The 20,676-nt window shown below is 41.6% G+C and overlaps 1 protein-coding gene across 3 annotated transcripts in view; it reads right to left on the bottom strand.

The window, feature by feature from the left end:
• The window catches only part of DOCK10 (dedicator of cytokinesis 10), a 279,856-nt gene that overhangs the window by 216,274 nt on the left and 42,906 nt on the right, over positions 1-20,676 (bottom strand). Inside the window, exon 1 of one of the 3 annotated variants that reach the window (XM_060301780.1) lies at positions 20,203-20,308. The exons of the other annotated variants lie outside the window; for them this stretch is intronic. Within the exon in view, the coding sequence (XP_060157763.1) occupies positions 20,203-20,226 (24 nt within the window). The 5' untranslated portion in view covers positions 20,227-20,308. Of the gene's footprint in view, positions 1-20,202; positions 20,309-20,676 lie in introns of those variants that run through there. 3 annotated transcript variants of the gene reach the window in all.

Raw genomic sequence — 20,676 nt, 5'->3', positions numbered from 1 at the left:
TTCCCAGTGCTTTTCCATGAATAAACACATTTGAAATAATATAATAATACCTCACTTACCCAGAGGGCACTCATTTTGCAACCTCAACTATTCTGATCACAGCCAAGCCCCGGGAAGCAAGAGAAACAACCTCTGCAGGGCCAGAAAGAGACAGCACCCGATTCATTAATCTGGGAAGGTTACAGGAGTGGTTTAGAGGAGGGGTCTTTGTACATTTACCCATTTACAGCCACCTTAGACAGGATTCCAAAGAGGCTGCTGAACGAAGCTTGCAACAGCCTTTGACCAGAAGCACTATAATTCTGACTTGCCTTGGTCCAGTGGGAACAGGGCCGAGCCACTTAGAACTGGAAGGATGTCCCTGCTGAGGAATGGAGTGCTGACAGCCTCTAGCTTCTTCAGAGGGTTGCGGTGGTCCCAGCAATTAAGCCAGCGGGCTACCGAGACCCACGCCACTAGATGGGGTTGCGGACTGTGTATCTGGAGCAGAGATGAGGGTTCATGGTTCTAGCTTGGTACCTGGGAAGTGATTCGAAGTTTGAATCCTCTGAACCTTATTTTCCTCAATTTTACAACGGAACTAAGATGACCTCTTTTGCAGAGTTATTATAACAAAAGACATGCTATGTAGGAAACACTGGCATAGATGGTAGATTTTATCACTCTTTTACCTGCATTATTAATAAAACTATTATGTTTATTATCATTATTATTCCAAGAAAGTGCCAAAGAGGGTAAGTAACAGTCCTGTAAGTCAAGGTTCAACGCTAATACGGTCACATGTAAACACACAAACAAAAGAGAGAGCCTTGGCACTAGAATGAACTGGCAAGGTCAAGAGTGAGGTGAGGCAGGAAGCGTTCTTGGCTCCTTTACACCACCTAGTTGCCTGAGTCCAACTAACTTAAAGGTACAAGCACCCACAAAAGGAAGGGCTGACAAAACAGACTGACAAAAGTAAAGGAAATCAGTATCCCTAGCATCTGGGACTATAAACATCATAAAGGTCGTAAACTGTACAGTGTTCTAGTCCAGGGCAATAATGAGAGCTCACGATAATGACACTGCTGCATCAGGAAAAGTCAAATTATGTCCAGGGGCGACAGCTTCAGAAGGAAGAGAAACCTGTGAAACATTCGAGATAAACTTCCGCCAGAGACTGCTTTTAGTTTTTAAAAGTTTATGATTAAATGGGGTCAATTTTGTGATCTTCCCAAGTTAGCTATGTAAAAAATGTTCTCAGCTGAGGCTGGATCAATGAACTATTAACTGTACTTTCAGTACTTGTTCTATTTTATTTTCTGTGTTCATTTCTTACCCCTTTGAATTGTGGCCGGAATTAGCCACCCACGTCCTAAACATTCCAAGTTAAACCTCATTTACAATAAATCATGAATTGCTTTCCAAACATGAAAATGGCAGTCTTTTAAGTCATTTACAAATGTGCTTTCCAAACCAATTCAAGAGCTGAAAAGGATCGTGTCAACCTGAGCAAATCTCAACTCTGCATTCTTTGCCAGGACTCAGGGGAGCAGCCCAACATATAATTTTAGAATTGGTGCAAAGCACCCAGCTCAGGCTGTTGAAAGGAAATGAGGACAAAGCAAGGTTTAAACCCAGCAGGAGAAGGAGGGGCGGAGCTATATTCAAAAGATTAACTTGATAAGATAATGTTCAGCTTCTCTTTAAACCCTAAACTACAGGATGTGGATTCTTCAAGTTTGCATTCCTATTATCTCTGGTTGCTGCTACTGACAACTGAAGCTACTGCAGTTCTGCAGGGTGACTTGGGTACCCGGCATTCCAGTGGGATGTGATGGCCACAGCAGTGGATGGGGTTTGGGCTCCGACACTAATTAAGACTTCAGACAGTCCTTGTTACTTCTCTCTCTCTGGATCTAAGTTTGCTTGTCCATAAAGTTAGAGAGTTAGAATAGATAAGCTCAGGTTCCTTCTAGGTCTAGGGTCTAAAAGCTTTCTCCAACTGCAGATTCACAAAGACCAATAACACATGTCTGGGCTTTGGGGTCAGTCACATATAAACATACAAACAAAAGAGGGGGAGATAGAAAGAGTTGTTGCTGGTATCTCTCACATTCCCCCTGCCATATTTTTTTTAAAGGCTACAGTGACTCACAAACAATGTTGAAAAAGAGGTAAAAGCACTCTAAAGAGTGAGGGGGAGGAGGAAAACATTGGAACTGATGTAGTGGATGGGGGTGTCCAACTAAACCCATTTCCTTTTTTTTGGTGATCAAGTCGTTTGCCAAGTCAGAAGCCAAAAGGACTTTATCCTACCTGCTCCCTTCCCTGATCCAGCCCAATAGCCAGAAACTTCACCACAATGAGCTCTAACAGGTACACAGCAACGCCCTATGGAGTGGAAGCAGGATGATGGTTGGGTAAGAAACGGTTAAGACTCGGTTGGCTTTTCTCCAGAGGTTGATCCTTTTGGTGTCCCACAGATCTGAGCTTGTCACTACCTGTATTTGTGACCCTGAGCAAACAACTTTTTTTTTTTTTGCGGTACGCAGACCTCTCACTGTCGTGGCCTTTCCCGTTGCGGAGCACAGGCTCCGGACGCGCAGGCTCAGCGGCCATGGCTCACGGGCCCAGCCGCTCCGCGGCATGTGGGATCTTCCCAGACCGGGGCACGAACCCGCGTCCCCTGCATCGGCAGGCGGACTCTCAACCACCGCACCACCAGGAAAGCCCTGAGCAAACAACCTTTTGATCTTCGTTTCCACTGCAGTGAAATGGGGGTGATGACAGTGTACCCCTACCTTATACGATGAGAAGGAGTAACTGAGATAATCCAAACGAAGTACTTAACACGCTCAACACCGTGCCCGGGATGGAGTAAGGACCCAATAAATAGAGAGCCTTTGCTATTTATGAACTCAACCCGGGGACTTTCCGAGTTGCCAGCTACACACCCAGTGAGGCAGTGTGCCTCTCACTGCTGGGCGACATTAGGAGTCATGGAGAAACAGAAAACCTCCCCTAGTAGGAGAAATCTCTAGGCTCCCAGCATTTTAGAAGAGAAGAATGTGAGACAGAATACAGGATGTTAATGTTTACCCTTTAGGCAAAGTATTGTCATCCTGTTTTCTATTCAGGAGCAGAAAGGAACAGGAGGAAGACACATTTCAGGGAACTGAATTCTGACTATGGGAAAGACTCTCCCTCCCTCCCCTTCGCCCACTATGACCCCTACCCAAGGAGGACACGGGAGCCCTGCCCTGCACTGAGGAGGGGGCTACAAAAGCCCTGCCCAGCCTGTGGCCAGCTTAACATCAGCCTGGACTACACAGTCCTTACTGGAGCCGGAAGCAGCCCGGCAGGTGGCCGAGCTGCCAGCGAACAAAGCCGCAGTGCCAATGGCCATTTTCCTCAGGGCTGCTGGATTCCGTGAGGCTGAGATCCCAGCCTCCACGCTGCTATGCTTCTACTCTGAAAAACCCTGAAACCTGGCCATACAAGGATTTCCCAAATTCAACTGCCTGTGCCCTTAGGTCTTTAGAAGTATATGTGTGATCAGGATAGGATTCTATTACATTCCTCAAAGGCAATGCCAGATATCTCAGTGCAAGTCTTAATAAAGATTTAATGTGCACCCAACCAAGGGATGAAGAGAAGGAATTTCCGATGAATATATTTTGGCTTTTAAAGCAGTCTATCACTACACATCTATGAATAAGGACGTAGCGTTTCAGATCACTTTGTAATTCATTTAATATATCAAATTTATTTTGAAAGGAATAGCCTAACAATTTATATTATGACCACCTTTGTAGGAGGTAATGGGGCTATAAGCTTAAGAAGCAAGTTTAGGGCTTCCCTGGTGGCGCAGTGGTTGAGAGTCCGCCTGCCGATGCAGCGGACGCGGGTTCACGCCCCGGTCCGGGAAGATCCCACGTGCCGCGGAGCGGCTGGGCCCGTGAGCCATGGCCACTGAGCCTGCGTGTCCGGAGCCTGTGCTCCGCAATGGGAGAGGCCACAACAGCGAGAGGCCCGCGTACCACAAAAAAAAAAAAAAAAAAAAGAAGCAAGTTTAACCTTGTCATCAGAGGCAGTACTGTCTAGTATATGTGCTGGGCATGGAGGACTCCGCAGAACTCCAGCCTGGTTTTGAAAGTCAGGTCTGTGTCTTCCTAGCTTGAAAATCTTCAGCAACTCACGTGACTCTTCTTCACTTTCAGACCCACCTCAGAGGACTGCTGTGAGAATTAACAGAGATAATGCATGTAAAAGTACATACGTGATATGGTAACGGCTGTTTTGGAACGGTGCTGCAAGGTCCCATCACCTGGTATTGATGTACAGCCGTGGTTTCAGATTTCTACCTATTTCCGTGCAAAGGCGGACCTACCCACCTGTGACAAACTCTGGATGAGACGGTGTGTGATCAGGAGGGCCCTTGGAATACTACTTTTAGTTATGACAGGAAGTGGACGTTGGTACACTGGTGATGAAAACATGGCTAACTGTGTGAATCTTAGTAAATTCATCATTTTCAGGATGTGGAAAGTGACCATGCCTGCATTTTAAACTTTTTTGTGTTTTTTTTTTTTTCAGGAAAAGGTATTGTATATGAGGGCAGGTTTTTAAGTATGCATTGCTCACACCTGTGGCCATCAACTCGCTTTAGCATGAAAAGGACACTACTGATTTTCAAAATTCAATTTTGACAAAAACCAAGTCTGTTTAGATGAGGTGCACTTGTACGTGGCGTAGTTGCTCTTAGGCCTTTTAGCCAGTTTTGTCATTGATACTATTTGTTTCACTGGAATTGATTGTGGGATAATTTGAGTCAATGGGTAAGTTGTCCAAAATAAAAGGCTGGGCCATTACTTGGCTCAACCATTTCTCCTTCAATAAAATTCTTGCTCAAGTCTTTTGTACCAAACGGCTCACATCTTCCAGCCCTTAAACTAAATTTCTCTTAAGTCTTCTACCCACTCCAGCAAGCACCCCATCTCTCTCCTCTCCTTTCCAGCCCCACATGATAAAAGCTCACGCTATAGCTGGGGGTCAGATGCAGTAGGACCTGGTGCTCACCAGGGGTGGGGATGGGGGCGAAAGAGGATAAGCTGCCCCGTGCGACACAGAATATCAGAACTAAATCAGCAGCAAATAAATCCTAAAGACGAGGCATCCCTCAAAACTTAAGGGGACCAGTAAACACGAATCAGAACACAGCGGTTTACAGGCTGGCATGAGGGGTCTGACGCCAGAGTCCGAGTCCTGGCTCAGCCACGGATCATCAATGTGACGATGGATAAGGGACTTCACGTCTCGGTGTCTCATCTGTAAACTGAGGAAAGTAAGTGTGGTAACAGTTACAGTGGCCATATAATTGACCGTCCAAACCAGGACCCTTTTAGAGGGTGCTATTAATAATGATGCCAAGACATGAGGCATAAATAGGGGCTATGCACAGACAAACTCGGATGCACGGTCACCTTGGTGATAATTTCTAACATGTATGATTGCTATGAAAATCAAATAAGGTAAAAAAGAATCAGATAAGGTAATCCATGTGAAATCATTTAGGCGAGTGTTTGGTATAACAGTGTCAATAAATGTTAGTAACATGAGCAGGACTTAAGGGTCGAGGGGTCCAGTTTGAACAACATGACAATAAGTGCTGAGCAGCTTTCGATGTTGGTTCTTCATGGAGGTGGTTGGCTTGCAAGGAGAGCACATTTCAGGCTGGCAGGGGATGTGGGTTCCAGACATGAGGCCGGAGGAGGGGTAGGAACAAGGTCTGAGGCTTCATTAGTCATGCTGACTGAGCTTAGGGGCAGGAGAAGGAAAGAAAAGAGTTCCAACTTAGCATTCATGTGGCCTCCCAGGAACCAGATTTCCTCTATACCTGGGATCCCTAAATCCTCACTTCTACCTTCAAAATCTACCCTAACCCCCCAAAGGCCTATTTCCACATTTCCATCTAGATATTCCGTGCCCTGCCAAGTTCAACATTGCCTTTGGGCTTTGTTTCTGAGTCACCTCTGCCTTGCAACTGTCCTGTTTTTTTTTCTTTTTAATTTTATTTTTTACTTTATATTGGAGTATAGTTGATTCACAGTGTGTTGGTTTCAGGTGTACAGCAAAGCGAATCAGTTATACATATACCTATTCTATTTCAGATTGTTTTTCCATATAGGTTATTATAGAATGTTGGGTAGAGTTCCCCACACTATACGGTAGGCCCTAGTTGATTATTTATTTTATATGTAGTAGTGGTCCTCTTGGTTTTAATGGCTGCGTCATTGTTCCTCAAACTTTGGGGTAACCTTTGCTGCCTCCTTCTTCACAGTCATCCACATGCAACGGGCAACAAGTCCAGCTCACAGGCACTGCTGACAGAGGCCAGGAATCAGAACAGCAGCCTGTGCTGGGAATACATGCAAAACCCAGGCCTGATGACGCAGGTGGCTCATCTCAAGAACAGTGAGCCCGAGAATTGAAGTCCAGAACTCCCAGCAAGCCAAGGAGGACCAGAGCAGAATCCAGAAAGAGAGTCACTACCAGACATGCCATGTGATCCAAAGCCACGAGAGGATTTTAGATCTGGAGACAGATTCCCAGAGGCAAGACCGGGGTCCAAAAGAGAGTGGTGAACCCAAGGGGGCTCCAGGAGAGAGAGATGTGGGTGTGTAGGCTTGGGGATATGGACAACATTCTGTGGAACAAACACGCGTCTCTCCAGCTATCTCTTGTCTGTGTTTCCCCCAGTATAGGTTCCAAAATCTGTGAAGGTCTGTACCCTCAGATCTCCCAGGGACTTGTGAACACAGCTGCATGTCTCAATTCCTAGCGCCACCCAACGCCAGCTCTAGTTCTTATTACTTGCAATCTCATGGTATTCCAAGAGCCAGACATTGATGATTTAAAAATGGCAATCTAGGGCTTCCCTGGTGGCGCAGTGGTTGGGACACCGCCTGCCGATGCAGGGGACACGGGTTCGTGCCCCGGTCCTGGAAGATCCCACATGCCACGGAGCGGCTGGGCCCATGATGGCCGCTGAGCCTGTGTGTCCGGAGCCTGTGCTCCGCAACGGGAGAGGCCACAACAGTGAGAGGCCCGTGTACCGCAAAAAAAAAAAAAAAAAAAAAAATGGCAATCTAAAAATAAATGGCAATCTATTTCCAATTTCCAATTAGAGTTACATGTTACATGAGTTATAAGTTTTCTATGTATTTTCTTAATATTTTGCTTCTCTTACTGCTTGTCTGTGAGTCAGCACGAGCAGATGAATGAAAATGAATGAACAAGTGGCAAACGGAGTTACTAAAATCATTCGGAAGCATCTGGTTTTACTTGGCTCAGCACCTTGGTGCTATTTGTATTATTGTTGTTCTTTTAAAATGTTTACTCACATCCTGCCTACATTCTCCCTAGCATCAGAAGCAAGGCCTATCTCTGCGCACTCTCCAGCATCTTGCTCCGTCCATCATTCCCCTCCCCCTCTACTGGCTCCTTCCCCTCGGCAGCATAAAAGCTTCTCCCACAGATTATATAAACAAACTAAAAAAAACCTCTTTCAACCCTGAAAATTCTATGGCTACCGCACTCTCTCGCCTTCCCTCACAGGCAAACGACTGGAAAGCATCATCTAAAGACCCTATTTCTTTCCTTCCTCTTTTCCCATTCTTTCCTAACCCCCCCGGCACCCACTTCATCGAACTCTCTTCACCAAAGGGTCACCAGTCAGCCCAGCCATGTGATTTCTAGATGGAAAAAAGATTGCTGACATCCTTCAATGTACTTTTTCTCTTACAAAACTGTTCTTGAAATATCACTCACAGCATGAAATTTCACATGCAAACCTTCAAGGTTGCTTCCACGTGGCTATCCCAGGGAGCAGGTTCAGCTTAATGAGGTGTTAATATGTCAACGTTCCTTCCTCCCTCCCTCCTTTCCTTCCTAATAAGCATGGAAAGAAGAAAGGAAGGGAGGGAGGGAGGGAAGAAAGGAAAGGAAGACGTTTTCTCCATTTAATGAATATTTACTAAAGGTGAGTCTGTGCCAGGCACTGTCCCAGGCTCAGGCGATAGAGCAGTGAACACGGACATGAGAGCTCTTGCCCCTCGGGGCTCACATTCTGATGTCAGTCTCAAATAAAATATGATTTCCTCTTAGGAAAAGCTTACCCGTAAATACCATGATGGTGTTTAGGATTCTCTAGCCTAAAATGAGCACTGCCTGGTGTAACGTCCATAATTTCAGAGGAGAAAAATTAAGCCCAAAGAAGCAACTTTTCCCAGGTCTCCAACCTGATAGTTACTATCTGACAATACGCAGAGTAAATATTAGAATTTATTTTATTGCATGCCAAGTACTTGGAGAAACTCAGCAATGGATTGAAAGCTTTATTATGTGTGATGTAACAGGTTCCCTCTGATGGCTCTTCAGAACGCACCCTGCTTGGCGTCACAAGGTGCTGATGCAGTCACTGTTAAATTGGCAAGTGACCTTAAATTAGAAAACTACGGTCTATCAAAGGGTAAGAAAATGTGGCTTTTCATATCGTACAATTTATATGCAAAAATCCTGCTGGCCCCAAGGAGCTGATGCATGGTGAGTCTTCTGAAGCTACACAAATTATGTCCTATTATTTATAAAAAAGTCCTGGGGTCACTCAAGCTATACACACACATACACACACACACAATTACTAGCTTCACAGGTCATGCTTCAGTCTCATTGCTGCAGTTTCCAATGGTTCGTGGGTCTGGTTTCTAAAAACACAAGGAAAGAATCATGACCTCTGAGGAACTCTTAGTGTTGGGAAATATATATTCTGTTTATTACAGTCATTAATGGAATTGTGCTTTCCATGTATGGAAGACCAAAAGGTAAATGCTTTAACAGGGCAAGAAACAACCCACTTTATTCCTCCTTTTATTCCTCCTCTCTCTTCTTTTTTCTTTATTTTGGTAAGAACGCTCAACATGAGATCTACCCTTCTAATTAATGTTTAAGTGTACAGTACAGTATTGTTACCTATGGGCACAATGTAGCACAGCAAATCTTGAGAACCTACTCATCTTACAGAACTGAACTTCATACCCATTGATTAGCAACCCCTCTTTCCCCCTCCCCACTTTAAAAAATAAATAGATGTATTTTTTAGAGTGAGCAAGCCCACTTTTAAACTGTTTTGTTTTGAGCACTTCCTGTCCACAGCTCATGGAAAGTAATACCGCCAATTCTGCTAGGAGGCCAACAGAATTTCAACACAGTCACAACATCTGGAGGGTGTCTTTGCCAAAAGTAGGGCAGGATCAAGGGACTGGAATGTGAGTCCATGTGCCAGCCATGGCCTCTCTGCATTTCCTTTAGAGAAAGGGGCTTCGGAACAGTGCTCTAGCTGTTCCTAGAAAGAAAAGCAGTTACTAGAAAGTGATGTGTTAATTTGGCATTGAAGGAGTTAACCTACTGAACCGGTTTAGTGCTGTTTCCTGCCAACAGTGGGGAGGCAAAGATTATTATGAGAAGTGGCATCTTATCAGCATTTTTATTTAAAAAATTTTTTTTAACTTTTTATTTTATATTGGAGTATGATTAACAATGTGTTAGTTTCACGTATAAGGCAAAGTGGTTCAATTATACATATACATGTATCTATTCTTTTTCAAATTCTTTTCCCATTTAGGTTGTTACATAATATTGAGCAGAGTCCCCTGTGCTACACAACAGGACCTTGGTTGCCATCCATTTTAAATACGGCAGTGTGTACATGTCAATCCCAAACTCCCTAACTATCCCTTCCACCCACCCTTCCCGTCTGGTAACCATAAGTTCGTTCTCTAAGTCTGTGAGTCTTAACAGCATTTTTAAATGATTAGCTTTAAAGTTACTGGTTAGCTAATAATAGTAGAAGTAATAATAGTAGTAGTTTCGGCAATCTTTCAGAGTATATGTATTTAGCAATAGATACAGAGAAGGCAAGAGCAGGTGCTGGGGATGTTGCTAAGCCATGGGCAGGGCTTACCAGAGGTGTGCAACGGTATACAACAAATCGCCTAAAATCGAGTTTTATTCAAAGTATTGGGCTGGCCAAAAAGTTCATTCGGGGTTTCCTGTAACCGATGAAAACCCCGAATGAACTTTTTGGCCAACCCAATACTATGAAAGGTCAGAAAGGGGCAGTTAATTCGGCCAGGACAGTTAGATATGGTTTCTTTAGAGGCTAAAAGATTTGAGCGGCATTATGAAGGATGGTTAAAAGACGTTTGGGAAGTGAAGTGTGGAAAAGGGTTTCAATCATGAACTGCTGTGCCCCTCTTGAAGGCAGCCCACTTATGCAGACGGATGCACTTCTCTGCCTGAGGCTGAAATCTCTTACTATAAGCACTGGCCCCTGGTGTCCACTGTGAGAAGAGGCCTCAAGTGCAAACGTTCATCCTCTTTGCCATATTGCTCTATAAGAATGACCAAAGTGTCATCCTCAGCATCATTTCTTCAAGTTTCATCCCTAAGTCGTACAATGAATAAAAGGTGAGCTCTGACCAGGAACTGCGATAATAACAATAATAACCACACGCAAAGCTTTCTCAATGAGTTTACGCAGAAATAAATCTGCTTCTTCTTAGGACCCTTTATTGACCGACGTGAAGAGAATTACTTCCATTTATTTCTTCGGCCTCAGTGGCTGAGATCTGGTCAACCGTTCAGCTCTCTTTAACTGGCGAGTAGACTGAGATACAGAAAGTGTTTCAGAGACTGCTTATCACAGTGTGACAACAGCTGGGCCACGCCTCAAGGAGTTGGTCATCGGCTCAGGCAGACAGAAAGATGCATCCACATATGCAGAAGGAAAGGAATCAGTAGATAGCCTCTCATTACCCACCGCTCCCAGGAAGGGCTTTGAGTGTTGTTAGATGCCCAGAACCCACTGAAGAGTCGGTAAGAACAATGTCAGTGCAGACTGCCCTGGGGTGGACAGGTGAGGACCGACGAATGAGCAGGGAAAGTTTCAGAAGGTGTCAAATGCCATCTCTAATTAAGAATGGAAAGGAATTTCAGGAGGTTACAGTTACAGTTTGGAGTTGGAATTTGGAGTAAATATCCTCAAGGACAGTTTGAGCTTTCTGAGGGTGGAAGGTGGGCCTTTGTTCCACCATATTCCACCAGAAGATGGATCTTAGCAGCAGAACTATCTCTGGCAGTGCAATGCTCTCAATTAGGGTCAGAGTGGAGACACCCAATCCTGAAGTCATGTTTTACTGATTGCGTTGACTTCACGTTTGATCAAATGAACCTTTTGTTCAAAAAACACATATCCAAAGCACAGACACACTCTCCGTTGATTTTAGTTTCAAATAAAAGGTTTTATCTAAAAGCAGTCCTGTTCCAAATTTTATGGAGTGGAGTCAATGGTATTTCATTAGCATCCTGGATCCCTAATGACTTTCCTTCTCTGCTAAAACTACAAGAAATATTGTCTTGAAAGTTCTATGAGATGCATTTATCCTGATAATATAAGGTCAATGACTTCCAAGCCACTTTGGGGAGAAAAGCCACGTTTTTTCCTGTGAAATGTTCAAAGGCAACTAGAGACTTATATCTGCTCCTCAGGCCTAATCATAACAGAGCCCACTGTTAAGTTTGGTAAGTCTATGGAAAGTAAATATTAGAATGACAAAACCAAGAAGCTATTTGATAATCCTAAAACTGATGATGACTAACATTTCTTGAACATGTCTTACTCACGTAGCATTTTCTTATTTAATCTGTGATGTAAGCATATGATTAGCTCTTGTAGTGGGTTTAATGTGGCGTTCAAAAAGATACGTCCTCGGGCTTCCCTGGTGGCACAGTGGTTGAGAGTCCACCTGCCGTGGTTCGTGCCCCGGTCCGGGAAGATCCTACATGCCGCGGAGCGGCTGCGCCTGTGAGCCATGGCCGCAGAGCCTGCGCGTCCGGAAAAAGAAAGAAGCAAGGAAAGATCTGCCCTGAGAACATTCAGAGGGAGGACAGACCTGCTGACCACTAGATTTGCTGACTACTTCTGACCTGTGAGAAATTTCTGGTGTTGTAAGCTGCCCATTTGTGGTAATTGGTTATGGTAGCCCTGGGACACTAATGCATCCCTATTTTAAAGTTGAGAAACCCGAAGCTCAGAGAGGTCAAATAACTTCCCAGGGCCACATGGCTAGCATTAATATATGGTAGAGCCATGTTTGAACTTATCTTTCTGACTCAAAAATCTTGGCTTTAAGCATAAAGCCACAGGCCTGGTTTAACAGTCTAGGGAGCATTTGTTTTCCTAAGAAAAATCCAAGAATGACGACAGTGTTGATGCAGAGTTTCAGGGCAGCCTTTCCAGCAGCTTCCCGCCTTCAGAATCAATTGCTTGCATTAAAAGAGCCATTAGGGTCTGTTCATCAGCAATTCAGTCCACATGTGGACCTGCTTCCCGATTCAGGGATAAAGCCGCTCTACACTTGGCCCCCAAAGTAGCAATCCTGGCCTTGCTTTATTTCTCTCATCATATATATAATCACCTTTAAGCATGCTGGGCAGTAATACAATGGAGAATGAACATTAAATTCAATCCATAAAGAGCCTGAAATCAATCAAGCCCTTCATGAAACTAATTTTAGAAAAGAGGTCATTGGATGTATTAGAATCAATTCAGAAGTGAATTGAGAAATGGGATCTCATGTTCTCTTTAGAAAAAACTTTTTTTCAAGAGAGAGAATTATGACCTTACACCAGAGGAGGACAGCACCACAAAAAAACTAGAGAGCTTTGGTTGTTCTCTTCCTTTTTTTTTTAATATACATATTTTTTTCCTTTTTCTCCTTTTGTTAGTATGTATGTGTATGCTTCTTTGTGTGATTTTACCTGTATAGCTTTGCTTTTACCATTTGTCCTAGGGTTCTGTCTGTCCATTTTTTTTTGTTTATTTTTTTTTAGTATAATTTTTAGTGCTTGTTATCATTGGTGGATTTGTATTTTGGTTTGGTTGCTCTCTTCTTTCTTTCTTTTTTTTTTTTTACTTTTTTAATAATATATTTTTCACTTTTTATTTTAATAACTTTATTTTATTTTTCTATCTTTCTTTTTTTCTCTCCCTTTTCTTCCGAGCCATGTGGCTGACAGGGTCTCAGTGCTCCGGAGTGGTGTCAGGCCTGGGCCTCTGAGGTGGGAGAGCAGAGTTCAGGACATTGGTCCACAAGAGACCTCCCAGCTCCATGTAATATCAAATGGCGACAGCTTTCTCAGAGATCTCCATCACAATGCAAAGACCCAGTTCCACTCAACGACCAGCAAGTTACAGTGCTGGACACCCTATGCCAAACAACTAGCAAGACAGGAACACAACCCTGCCCATTAGTAGAGAGGACGCCTAAAATCGTAAGTTCACAGACACCCCAAAACACACCACCGTATGCAGTCCTGCCCACCAGAAAGACAAGATCCAGCCTCATCCACCAGAACACAGGTACCAGTCCCCCAGACCAGGAAGCCTACACAACCCACTGAAGCAACTTTAGCCACTGGGGGCAGACACCAAAAACAACGGGAACTACAAACCTCCAGCCTGTGAAAAGGAGACCTCAACACAGTAAGTTAAGCAAAATGAGAAGACGGAAAAATACACAGCAGATGAAGGATCAAGGTAAAAGCCCACCAGACCAAACAAATGAAGAGGAAATAGGCAGTCTACCTGAAAAAGAATTCAGAGTAATGATAGTAAAGATGACCCAAAATATTGGAAATAGAATGGAGAAAATACAAGACACATTTAACAAGGAACTAAAAAAACTAAAGAGCATACAAACAATGATGAACAACACAGTAAGTGAAATTTAAAATTCTCTAGAAGGAATCAGTAGCAGAATAACTGAGGCAGAAGAAGGGATAAGTGACCTGGAAGATAAAATAGTGGAAATAACTACGGAAGAGCAGAATAAAGAAAAAAGAATGAGAAGAATTGAGGACAGTCTCAGAGACCTCTGGGACAACATTAAGTGCACCAACATTTGAATTATAGGGGTCCGAGAAGAAGAAGAGAAAAAAAAGGGACTAAGAATACATTTGAAGAGATTATAGTTGAAAACTTCCCTAATATGGAAAAGGATATAGTTAATCAAGTCCAGAAAGCACAGAGAGTCCCATACTCCTTGGATAAATCCAAGGAGAAACATGCCAAGACACATATTAATCAAACTATCAAAAATTACATACAAAGAAAAAATATTGAAAGCAGTAAGGGAAAAGGAACAAATAACATACAAGAGAATTCCCATGAGGTTAACAGTTGATCTTTCAGCAGAAACTCTGCAAGCCAGAAGGGACTGGCAGGACATATTTAAAGAGATGAAAGAGTAGAACCTACAACCAAGATTATTCTACCCAGCAAGGATCTCATTCAGATTCAACGGAGAAATTAAAAGTTTAACAGACAAGCAAAAGCTAAGAGAATTAAGCACCACCAAACTAGCTTTACAACAAATGCTAAAGGAACTTCTCTGGGCAGGAAACACAAGAGAAGGAAAACACCAGCAATAACAAACCCCAAACAATTAAGAAAATGGTAATAGGAACATATATATCAATGTCTACCTTAAATGTAAATGGATTAAATGCTCCAACCAAAAGAAACAGACTGGGTGAATGGATACAAAAACAAGACCCGCATATATGCTGTCTACAAGAGACCCACTTCAGACCAAGGGACACATACAGACTGAAAGTGAGGGGATGGAAAAAGATATTCCATGCAAATGGAAATAAAAAGAAAGCTGGAGTAGCAATTCTCATATCAGACAAAATAGACTTTAAAATAAAGACTATTACAAAAGACAAAGAAGGACACTACACAATGATCAAGGGATTAATCCAAGAAGAAGACATAACAATTGTAAATATTTATGCACCCAATATAGAAGCACCTCAATACATAAGGCAAATGCTAACAGCCATAAAAGGGGAAATCGAGAGTAACACAATCATAGTAGGGGACTTTAACACCTCACTTTCACCAATGGACAGATCATCTAAAATGAAAATAAATAAGGAAACAAAAGCTTTAAATGATACATTAAACAAGATGGGATTAATTGATATTTATAGGACATTCCATCCAAAAACAACACAATACACTTTCTTCTCAAGTGCTCATGGAACATTCTTCAGGTTAGATCATATCCTGGGTCACAAATCAAGCCTTGGTAAATTTAAGAAAACTGAAATAGTATCAGGTATCATTTCTGACCACAATGCTATGAGACTAGATATCAATTACAGGAAAAAATCTGTGAAAAATACAAATACATGGAAGCTAAACAATACACTACTAAATAGCCAAGAGATCACTGAAGAAATCAAAGAGGAAATCAAAAAATGCTTGAAACAAATGACAATAAAAACATGATGACCCAAAATCTATGGGATGCAGTAAAAGCAGTTCTAAGAGGGAAGTTTATAACAATACAATCCTACCTCAAGAAACAAGAAACACCTCAAATAAACAACCTAACCTTACACCTGAAACAATTAGAGAAAGAAGAACAAAACAACCCCAAAGTTAGCAGAAGGAAAGAAATCATAAAGATCAGATCAGAAATAAATGAAAAGAAATGAAGGAAACAATAGCTAAGATCAATAAAATTAAAAGCTGGTGCTTTGAGGGGATAAACAAAATTGATAAACCACTAACCAGACTCATCAAGAAAAAAAGGGAGAAGACTGAAATCAATAGAATTAGAAATGAAAAAAGAGAAGTAACAACTGCAGAAATATAAAGGATCATGAGAGATTACTGCAAGCAACTATATGCCAATAAAATGGACAACCTGGAAGAAATAGACAAATTCTTAGAAACGCAGCACCTCCTGAGACTGAAGGAGGAAGAAATACATAATATAAACAGACCAATCACAAGCACTGAAATTGAGACTGTAATTAAAAATCTTCGAACAAACAAAAGCCCAGGACCAGATGGCTTCACAGGCGAATTCTATCAAACATTTAGAGAAGAGCTAACACCTATCCTTCTCAAACTCTTCCAAAATATAGCAGAGGAAGGAACAACCCTAAACTCATTCTACGTGACCACCATCACCCTGATTCCAAAACCAGACAAGGATGTCACAATAAAACTACAGACCAATATCACTGATGAACATAGATGCAAAAATCCTCAACAAAATACTAGCAAACGGAAACCAACAGCACATGAAAAGTAACTTGAACCATGATCAAGTGGGGTTTATCTCAGGAATGCAAAGATTCTTCAATATATGCAAAACAATCAATGTGATACACCATATTAACAAATTGAAGGAGAAAAACCATATGATCATGTCAATGGATGTAGAAAAAACTTTCGACAAAATTCAATACCCATTTATGATAAAAACTCTTCAGAAAGTAGGCATAGAGGGAACTTACCTCAACAGAATAAAGGCCATATGTGACAAACTCACAGGCAATATCCTCCTCAATGGTGAAAAACTGAAGCCATTTCCACTAAGATCAGGAGCAAGACAAGGTTGCCCACTCTCACCACTATTATTCAACATAGTTTTGGAAGTTTTGCCCACAGCAATCAGAGAAGAAAAAGAAATAAACAGAATCCAAATCAGAAAAGAAGTAAAACTGTCACTGTTTTCAGATGACATGATACTATACATAGACAATCCCAAAGATGCTACCAGAAAACTACTAGAGCTAATCAATGAATTTGGCAAAATAGCAGGGTATAAAATTAATGCACAGAAATCTCTTACATTCCTATACACTAATGATGCAAAATCTGAAAGAGAAATTAAGGAAACACTCCCATTTACCACTGCAACAAAAAGAATAAAATACTTAGGAATAAACCTACCTAAGGAGACAAAAGACCTGTATGCAGAAAACTATAAGACACTGATGAAAGAAATTAAAGATGGTACAAACAGATGGAGAGATATACCATGTTCTTGGATCGGAAGAATCAACATTGTGAAAATGACTATACTACCCAAAGCAATCTACAGATTCAATGCAATCCCCATCAAACTACCAATGGCATTTTTCACAGAGCTAGGACAAAAACTTCACAATTTGTATGGACACACAAAAGACTCCGAAGAGCCAAAGCAATCTTAAGAAAGAAAAAGGGAGCTGGAGGAATCAGCCTCCCTGACTTCAGACTATACTACAAAGCCACAGTAATCAAGACAGTATGGTACTGGCACAAAAAGAGAAATATAGATCAACGGAACAGGCTAGAAAGCCCAGAGACAAACCCATGCACATATGGTCACCTTATTTTTGATAAAGGAGGCAACAATATACAATGGAGAAAAGACAACCTCTTCAATAAGTGATGCTGGGAACACTGGACAGCTACATGTAAAAGAATGAAATTAGAACACTCCCTAACACCATACACAAAAATAAACTCAAAATGGATTAAAGACCTAAATGTAAGGCCAGACACTATCAAACTCTTCGAGGAAAACATAGGCAGAACACTCTATGGCATGCATCACAGAAAGATCCTTTTTGAACCGTCTCCTAGAGAAATGGAAATAAAAACAAAAAAAAACAAATGGGACCTAATGAAACTTGAAAGCTTTTGTACAGCAAAGGAAAACATAAACAAGACAAAAAGAAAACCCTCAAAATGGGAGAAAATATTTGCAAATGAAGCAACTGACAAATGATTAATCCCAAAATTTACAAGCAGCTCATGCAGCTCAATATCAAGAAAACAAACAACCCAATCCAAAAATGGGCAGAAAACCTAAATAGGCATTTTTCCAAAAGAAGATATACAGATTGCCAACAAACACATGAAAGGATGCTCAACATCACTTATTATTAGAGAAATGCAAATCAAACTACAATGAGGTATCACCTCACACCTGTCAGAATGGCCATCATCAAAAAATCTACAAACAATAAATGCTGGAGAGGGTGTGGAGAAATGGGAACCCTCTTGCGCAGCTGGTGGGAATATAAATTGATACAGCCACTATGGAGAACAGTATAGAGGTTCCTTAAAAAACTAAAAATAGAACTATCACATGACCCAGCATCCCACTACTGGGCATATACCCTGTGAAAACTATAATGCAAAAAGTGTCATGTGCCACAATGTTCATTGCAGCTCTATTTACAATAACCAGGACATGGAAGCAACCTAAATGTCCACCTATAGATGAATGGATAAAGAAGATGTGGCACATATATACAGTGGAATATTACTCAGCCATAAAAGAAACGAAATTGAGTTATTTGTAGTGAGGTGGATGGACCTAGATTCTGTCATACAGAGTGAAGTAAGTCAGAACAAGAAAAACAAATACCGTATGCTAACACATAAATATATGGAATAATAATTTTAAAAAGGTTCTAAAGAACCTAGGGGCAGGAGAGGAATAAAGACGCAGACATAGAGAATGGACTTGAGGACACAGGGAAGGGGAAGGGGAAGCAGGGACGAAGTGAGAGAGTGGCATGGACACATATACACCACCAAATGTAAAATAGCTAGTAGGAAGCAGCCACACAGCACAGGGAGATCAGCTTGGTGCTTTGTGACCACCTAGAGGGGTGGGATAGGGAGTGCGGGAGTGAGAGGCAAGAGGGAGGAGATATGGGAATATATGTTTGTGTATAGCTGATTCACTTTGTTATACAGCAGAAACTAACACTTCATTGTAAAGCAACTTCAATAAAGATGTCAAAAAAAAAAAGAGAAAATACCTTTTTCACAGTATGATTCAATGTTATTTAAAGCTGTGTGGGAAAGCACCCAAAATAATCTTGAGAATGATCACGGGTATGCATTTCACACGTTGGCATAGAGCACTAACATTTCGGGGTAGGGGGGATAGGTAAAGTAATTTTTCAAAACAGAACAAGTACAATATATGTATACTTTAAATATTTGATTAATATGAAATCCATCTTCATTTTTCTCCCTATCTCTGCTTTATGGACTGTTTCTATCCTTTCCATTTACTGCAATCTTAGTTGGAGTGGCATGCGTTCCTATAAAATTCCCTAGTAGTTTTTCTAACTGCAATTTTTCAGTCTTTCAGGTTAAGTTTACTAATTCACTCATATCACTGCTTTAGTTGAAACCTTTAAAATCTTCCTTAACTCCATTAGATGATTCAACTGAGTTGCAATCCACAAGGCCCTTGTTAATCTAGCTCTTATCTACTAGGTAAATTAACAGTTTCTTAGCTACTTCTTAAATATTTAAGCACTGTCCCATTTATGGTTTTGCTCCTATCACTTTTCCCACTTAGACTCCCTCTGAATCCTTTCAGTCAAAATCCCACTTATTTTTTCCATGACCAGCTCAAAAAAGTAGATTTCCTGAGGCCCTGTGACCAAAGTTATTTCCCTCTTCTGCATGCCTTTCTATTCCTCCTGTTATGCTCATCACACACCTTCCAAAATGAGTTATTTGAAGATATTTCCCAACTATTGATAGTTTTAATTTACATTTGGAAAGAGAAGCAACAAGGAAGGGATAGACCTGCTGCTTAGAGCTGAAGAAAAATACTGATGGATATCAAAGTTCATCTTTGATATTGCCTCTACCTTCTCAACATCAGTGATCTGTGCTTAAAAATGGTAAATGAACCTTGATAAGGAGAAAATGAAGCCCTCAACAATAGCTCTGAAGACTCAAACTTTAAGCCCATGAAATTACTTTGTGGTGTATTGAAAGAACTCACTCAACTACCATCAGGGGCTCTGTGGATGTATGGACAGGCCAGAAGACTTGAGATGCACAAATGCATCACAAAATTCATAAAAGGAACGTGAGGTGCATTCTGCTGTCCAACATCTTGTTTTATGTTTATTTCCAGCAAATTTCTAAAGTGGATATTAACAGGATGGTTTGTTGGCTCTTGGGAAGGGAAAAGGTGATCATGAAGAGTCAATATAGATAGATCACTTACATCAAATCAGGTCACAATAATTTTGTTTCTTTTTACTTGGGCCTGAGATAGAATAATGGAAAGAATCTTATAAAGGCATCTGACAAGACCTCAAAGATGTTTTTGTTGATATCCTGGAGCGTGGTTTCTAGCAGTGACCATCACTGCTCTCTTAGCTCTGTTAAATTACACACATGCACAAATGAAACATGTGACTAGGTCATGGGGCCAGTATTGTTGTAGATGACATGAAGTAGAAGCAGAAGTAATTAGTAGATGGACATACCCAGAATCCAAAATGTTCCCACATGCAGGCTAAGTCTAAGAAGATGTACTTCGGGCTTCCCTGGTGGCGCAGTGGTTGAGAGTCCGCCTGCCGATGCAGGGGACGCGGGTTCGTGCCCCGGTCTGGGAAGGTCCCACATGCCGCGGAGCGGCTGGGCCTGTGAGCCATGGCCGCTGAGCCTGTGCGTCCGGAGCCTGTGCTCTGCAACGGGAGAGGCCACAACAGTGAGAGGCCCACGTACCGCAAAAAAAAAAAAAAAGATGTACTTCAAAGAAGAGTAAAAGATCTTCACTTAAATCTTTAAAAAATCACAATGATATAGAGATGTGATTTAACAACACATCATGAAAAAGACTTGGGTATTAGTATGAACCAACATGTGGTGAAGAATGTAACGTTAAGTTGTATCAGCAGAAAAACAGTATTTAGAATCAAGGTGAAGGTAATCCTGGTTTTCTTAGCATTGATGAAACA

The sequence above is a fragment of the Globicephala melas genome, chromosome 7 (assembly GCF_963455315.2).
Source record: "Globicephala melas chromosome 7, mGloMel1.2, whole genome shotgun sequence".
In the NCBI taxonomy this organism is placed as follows: Eukaryota; Metazoa; Chordata; class Mammalia; order Artiodactyla; family Delphinidae; genus Globicephala; species Globicephala melas.
This window is presented reverse-complemented; position numbering and strand designations above follow the sequence as displayed.